The sequence below is a fragment of the Atta colombica genome, unplaced genomic scaffold, assembly GCF_001594045.1.
Source record: "Atta colombica isolate Treedump-2 unplaced genomic scaffold, Acol1.0 scaffold21, whole genome shotgun sequence".
Taxonomy (NCBI): Eukaryota; Metazoa; Arthropoda; class Insecta; order Hymenoptera; family Formicidae; genus Atta; species Atta colombica.
In genome coordinates this window covers 415,419-422,918 of record NW_017259305.1, presented here as the reverse complement: position 1 = coordinate 422,918, position 7,500 = coordinate 415,419, and the positions used below count along the sequence as shown (strand labels likewise).

The window sequence follows — 7,500 nt, the reverse complement described above, 5'->3', positions numbered from 1 at the left end:
TTTGGAATAATAGAACTTACATCATATTTGAATGAATTGACTTCTGTCCTAAAATTTAAAACTCACTGACTGAAACATCTGAGATATAAAAGATATATAAGATATTTACCTTTGTAAAATTTATTTCAGTAGAAGTAAATAAATAAAACTAAATAAGACATTTATTATTATTATTGATTACTATTCTATTTAGCAAAGTTATTTTATTAAATATTAAGTCGTTAACGTATTTTTAAATTATTCTATTAAATGTTAATATTCCTAATATGTTTTTAAGTTAGTGAAATTAATTGTAGTATTTAATATATCAACGCTAGATAAAAATACTATATTGCAATAAATATAAAAGTATGTATATGCATACAAATTTAAACATAATAAGTATCTTCGAAACTGCGATCTATTTTATAAAGCTAGCAAATCAAAATTAATAAGTAATAAAGGAAACATAAGCATTCTTAAAACTTTGATACCTTCTTTGATAATTAGCCTTCTCATTTCTTTCGATCAAATCGAAGGACTCATGTCGACAAGCGTAAAGAATAATATTAAGAAAAACGCGAGTGAAGAATTCTTTCGAACCACACATGTTCAATGACATTGATAGGTTGAGAGAGGAGAGTAGTATAGATAAGATATAAGGTGTAAGTGATGGGATAGATGGTTTGTATTTCAAATTTAAAAGCATTCGACAATGAATGCTCCTCGTATTGTTGACTTTCGAAAAAGAGAGAGAGAGAGAGAGAGAGAGAGAGAGAGACAGCACAAAAGAAGTAAGATGGAAAGAAAGTGAAGAGTCGGCCGAAGAGAACGACTACTGAAAACGAGGAGAGGGATAGTCCGGAGTTTTGTGAGGGACTGCAGACAATTTCCGCAGGGCTTAGTGGCTTCAGGCTCTCCAAATAAATTATTCCGCGGATGAGCGACGCTGCTTATTTTTCAGCATTTTCCGAGTCACCGCTTGAAACGTACGCAAGGCGTTTAAAAAGCATCGATCGAAAGAAAAATAAAAGAACAGAAAAGAAAGAGAGAAAGAGAGAGGAAGAGAAAAATAAAAATAGGAAAACAAATTTTATTATACCTTTGAGCAAAACCCATTTAGACATGCAATATTGAAGAAATACTGATCGACATGATAAAACTATATGTGAATCATTTGTTTTGAAAGTGCCGTTAGTCTATCACAATTTAAAAGAAAATCTTGCTGATATATCTGATTATCTGTATTTCGCGCTAATCTATGGTAACTTATTTTCAAAAGGCTTATCGTAATAAGTAAGTCGTACATACATATTTGCAATTCAATAGTGTTTTACATAAAATATGTAAGTTAAAGATAAAGACTGCGAAGCAGGTGAAAAATAGATTGCAAAAGCTTATGTAGGTAAATATCTCATAAATGTGCACTAATACTTAACATTCAATATTTAATCGTTTCCAATGCATCTTTAAAATAAGAAGCAAAAAAAGAGAGATCGATTTTCCTCTTTCATGCTTTAATCTATATCGATATAAAAACTGGTATTACTGTGAGTGATTGCAATGTCGTTACGAAAAATATTGATTCCTAATACTATCTTTATGAAAAAGCTCGTTTAACTACATTACGACATTGCAATCAAGGTTTGTGAGAATTTCAATTTGCGTAAGTATGGAAAACTGCATTCATAGAAGTATCGGAAAACCACGTTTCAGCATTATATCGACTTATCGTTTCGGTTAATTCCCGACGAAACATATACACTTTAATACGTACAATCCCGCAAGGATTTTATTTCTCCGATAACTTCAATAAAAATATTCGATTTTATTTTATTTTCTTTTCACTTTATAGTTGATGTAATATTCCCTCAAAAAATTGAACAAGTCAGCGTATTATAAATCTTTGAAATGTTGCATATTTAACATTCAATGAAAGAAATTCAATGTTAAGAAACTATGAATTTTAATCGCAGAATGTAAAGAAAATGTTAATTAATGTCAATAAATATTAAAAATACAATGACAAAGTGTGCATTTATGATGAAATAGAATTTTCAGAATTATTTTTTCAATTTTTTTATCTCAAAAATAAATCAATTTCAGTTGACATATATTTTGACAGAATTTTAATTTGATGCTACATTACAAATGTTGTAAAAATAATATAAAAATATTACAAATAATGAAAATTATTAAATAATGAAAATTAAAAAGATTGTTAAAAATAAATTTATAATTTAAAAATTATAATTAACGACTGCGTGAAAAAAATTGCAAGAGAACGTCAAAGAAACTACAGAGAGAACGTAAATGTGTTCTGTATTTATAACATTCTTTTTGGTAATAAAACCGGTATATTTTGAAAAGGGTTAAAGCCCGTTCTTCTTTAAAGAAGAAAGGAAGTCAACGGATGAGGAAAAGGAGACTCGTTCACCACGTGCTCTCATACGATATATTTCTAAAGCGTCGAGACGTCTGAAGGTATCCAGGAATGCGGGCCATGCAGAGAGTTCTAAAGAGCTTCCACAATTTCGCGTGCATCCATCCTTAGAGGTTCCTTCGCTTTCATGATTTCTTCTTGGACCTCATCACCCGCATCTGTTCTTATCCTTTATATCATATCATGTCAAGTCACCTTTATCACATATAGCTATAATATATCACAGAATGAGGTTAGAAAACAATTAGGATTTATTATATCTTTAATGCGTAAGTTAATCTTTATAAATATTCATATTAATACGAAAGGAATATTAATATTAATATTAATATTAATATTAATATTAATTAACATAAAAAGAACATTAATATTAATTAAGAAATTTAAATTTATATTGCTTGAAATAAAATCATTTTTCTAAAAAAATTTATACAAAGAATAAACACTTTGATCTAATAAAAGATAAAAAAATTACATCATGAAATAGAAATGCGATATAATTTTTGTAATTTTAACTTAATGCAAATATAGAAATTATTTTTTCTTATAATCTTTCCATACAATATATTCTTTTTGCAATTAAAAATCGTTTTTCTTTTCATGAACAAATTCTTTAGAGAGATATAAAAGTTTTTTTTCAAAAACTTTATTGACTATATTCTTTTTGAAGTCTCCTCTTTCTTTTTTTTTTATAATTTATATTATAAAAAATCTTTGCAATTGAAAATTATATTTTTGATCGTAAAATTGAAAGATTATTTAAACAAGATTTATTAAAAATACATTGGAGAATAAAGTTAGTGTACTCCCTCGCGTTAATTCGTTAAAAACATTTAATTCTTAATCGTTAGCGTCTCAAAACCGTGTTACTATAATAATTGCTGTCTCTCTAAGTTCGCACTCTAACCTATAATTCTGCAGAGAATCTGTACTACTAAATTTTTGTGAGAGAATAGAGAACAGTTCCGCAATCTCGTATTACGGAGCGCTATCATCATGAATGAAACATGCGCGAGTACAACCGATTTGGCTACTTCCACTACACCTGTCGAGACCAAACGGGACGTAAACGAGAACGCGCACATCCGATCCACGTATTTTTTAATCAGCATCAAGCCCGATTAAGCGGAATCTGCTAGCTATTCTGATCGGTCAGCATTGTGTCGCGGTGAGTGCTTACGCGGCACGTTGCGAAAATCATTGTTCATGCCAGATGGAGAGAAATGTTTGGCATATCGACCCGCAAAATCATTCTTGCGTGAACTAACTCACGTTGATTTTCGATAATGATTATATAATCAGAATGAGCCAAGTGGTCGACTCACATTCGTGAAAACTTTGCTTCTTTTGTTAAATTATGCATTTTTTTAAATAAAAGATATAACTGTAAGAGAGATTATTTGCATTTTGCAACAAATATTTTTCTATATTTTGCAAAATTCGCATTAATTTAATCGGAATTTTATGTAATAGATATCTTTTTTAATTCAATTAAATAAAATATATCATTAACATTCGATAATTAATTATTCAGAAAAATATTTATATTTGCTTTACTTTTCATACGTGAACTTTCCGAGAAGAAATATTATTGACATTCAATCGATATTGGATATTTGTTACAATTAATATTTGTTACAATTAATATTTGTTACAATTAATATTTCTACTCTATTCTCTGAAAGTTCACATATGAATAGTAAAGCGAAAAGAAGAACCTAAATAACAACACTTGCTGGTAGAATATCGTATATTTCGCTTTTGTTCAACTGTATTTATATTCGCGTGTTAGCATGAGTTAAGAGCCTCCCATTCGTTAGCGCGAACAGGGATGAAGGCGACATTAATTAATGCAGCGATACTCGTCAGCAAATCAAAGCAACGCAAACGAGCTCTTCCACACGTTTGCATTCCTTGTACGTTCTTCGCCTCTAATTTTTTCCTCGATGAGAGAAAGAGAGAAAGGTGAAAAGGGCGAGAAATGGGCAGATAGAGTGCTAGAGGGTGAGGACATCTCATCCCTTAAGAGGAAGCCTTAATAGGATGCGCCGGCGGTTGGCCTATACGCGCGATATTCTCTTCCCGCTATCGGGAAGGTGTTAGCTTCCGGATCCGTGCATTCGCAATTTGCATTAGCAGGAGCGAATTACGCGAAATTTATGCGAGTCGAGGATACGGCCGGGGTTGCCTTCGCTTAAGCGTATTCGGGGCCACTTAGGTGGCCGCTCCAGCGGTGGAGTCGCTCTACTTATAGCACCGTGGACAGCTAATGTCCGCAACTATTTCTCTCTCGTCGTACAGCCCGCGCTTGCCGTCTTACAATATTATTCCACGAGCATTGTGTCTTATCCACAGAGAAAGACAGACAGAGAGAGAGAGAGAGAGAGAGAGAGAGGGGGGGGAGGAAAGGGAGAATAGCACGTTTGCCAAACGACTATGTCAGCCCACGATTAATCATCGTACCGTCGACATCGCGTTTCGCTCGATGCTATTGCGCGTGTAAGGCGTCTCTTAAGAAAAGATAAGAAACGATAGAGAAATATCATATTCTCCTCGATAAATTATTACAAAATAATTATTATAAAATTTTTTACAAGTGAGAATTCAATCAGTGATCTACAATTATATTAGAAAAATTTTGCCGCTTTACGATTATCACTTTTCAATGTGAGACACGTACAACTTGAAATAAAATGCAAATGATTTTATTACGGTTTTGGCCCATATCTTAAGTCACGAATAGCTATAATTCTCCTATCCAATGCAATAAATTATACAGTTATTCTTTCGGATATAATGTCATAATTTTTGCTATCGATAAAACGTAAAAGTGTAAATATTTTGTATGCTATTTGAGCTATGTATTGTCACAAATAAACTGGAAATGTCAGAGTGTAAACAGAAAAGAAAAAATTATTATTTTTCAATCCAAAACAGGTTTTATTGTAAAATAATTCAATTTTAAATCTGGTAATAATCTAAATTGACATTAACAAGTTGCACAATCCAAAAAATTTATTTCAGAAAATAAAATAAAATAATTTGTCTATACACTTTTTCTGAAGTATTCATAAAAAACGGTGTATTAATAATTAAACTAATTATTAATACAATTGCGACATATAGATGACGAATGATATACTTCTACATTGTAGTGAATGGAACAAAATAACATTTGACGCTAAATTAATGAAGTTTTAAATGCGAAAAATATTTTGCTCCCAAAATCGATGATACAGATGCATCTCGAATCGGGATATACCTGTGGATTATAGCTACCAATCGGTTTGATCAATCGACTCGCGGCATGCTCTTTCAATTATCTCGGGACGGCAACTCCGATCGGACATGAAAATTAATCGCGTGACACACATTTGATCACGGCAATTTGTATCTTTTTTTATAGCTGTTCTTTTCCGCGGAGCATCTCTTCCGATAATAAGCCTAATGTTTATAATCATTCAGTAATTCGATAGAAATCACTCTTCTAATGTTAAGACAAGTTGCAAAAACATTAGTAAACAAAAATACATAGAGGAGAAGATAGTATCAATGTATAGATATATTGTGGCTTCTCTTAATATCTCCGCTATTACATGTAGAGAATCCTAACTTACTTATGGAATTAATTGTTTAGTACCCCGCCGTTACACCATGACGTTAACATGCCGATAATGCTCAATAACTACTCAATAAGCACTTATTATAATGCATTTTTAATATTTCGAAACATTTCTTCAGTACATTTTAGCATTTAATTACATCTACTTCCTTAAACTTAAAGGTACTATCACACAAATGTATGTATATTTGAGTGTGTTGTTTGCTATTTAACATTTTATTTGACTGTATACACTTTGAATATGCAATTTAAAGAATAGTATGGCATTTTGTAATATCCCCTATGGCCTGATTTTTCATTATCTGGTTAACTTGTGGTTAACCTGATGTTTCACCCAATAGGCTTTGTCCATGACATCATCATAAATAAACTCCATTGGATAAAGCATCATTAAGCCTAACCACAAGTTAACTAAGTAATGAATAATCGGACCTATTGCGTATTGATTACTTACGACCTCTTTTTGGAAGTTTTCATATCAAAATTTCTTTTGAACTTTTCATATCAAAATAATTATTTAATAATCGATTGTAGTTCTACTGTTAACCAATAGTTTATATTACATCTACTATTTTTAGTATTGAGAATTTTAATACTGAGCAGCTATATATAGAAGTTATATGTACGTATATACATTTATTTGCATACATTCTAAAATGTTTTACTTTTTTGTTAATTTGCAATCAAATTTGCAACCATTGTGTTTTTTAAACAAAGCCTATTTTTTAAATCTATTTTTATAGGAGGCCAAATTACCATCCCTGTTTTCTTAGAGTCATTAATACAATGTTGCCATATTTTTATAAATAATGTCCTATGTAATAGATGTTTCGTAACTTTGAGTTTAAAATCGATTGAACAACACTTTAACGAATGTCGTTAAGTTTTATACTTAAATTTTTATTATTAACCAAGTTATTATATAAATTATAAATAGGAAGCCGTAATACTACCATCTCCTCTATATACGATCGAATAATTTTACAAGTTACAAAAATCATTAAAATCATATCTACTGAAAAGAATTAATTGTTAAAAAATTTCGCACATAAAATTATGAATTCGCGTTAGACAAGAGCGCACAGTTAAGGGGTTAAAAAGGCTAGAAACTTTAACTCGGGATGTGATTGTGCACTGTTAGAATTAATCTGGTAGAATATGATGATTACTCACTTTCTTGCCGTCCAGTTCGTGATTGCCCTGCGCCAACACTTTGTCTACGCTCGCAGGGTCTGCGAATGTGATGAATCCAAAGCCCCTGCAAACAAACGAAAGGAGGATGTTTAATATGAATGTATGCTTGTCGTTCGGGACATTAATTAAGCAAGCATTTGCTGATAGTAATAGTATTTCCATCGTGAATGCGTCTAAAGATAGCGATTGTAGTACAACGGTACACGTTGCAAGATACATATCTCAATGTAGCGCATACATCAAAGCGCGATCATAAAAAAGC

At 31.3% G+C, this 7,500-nt stretch overlaps 1 protein-coding gene across 1 annotated transcript in view; it reads right to left on the bottom strand.

The window, feature by feature from the left end:
* The window catches only part of LOC108687612 (RNA-binding protein Musashi homolog Rbp6), a 453,571-nt gene that overhangs the window by 292,617 nt on the left and 153,454 nt on the right, over positions 1-7,500 (bottom strand). Inside the window, exon 2 of the mRNA XM_018193468.1 lies at positions 7,218-7,302. Within this exon, the coding sequence (XP_018048957.1) occupies positions 7,218-7,302 (85 nt within the window). The remainder of the gene's footprint in view (positions 1-7,217; positions 7,303-7,500) is intronic.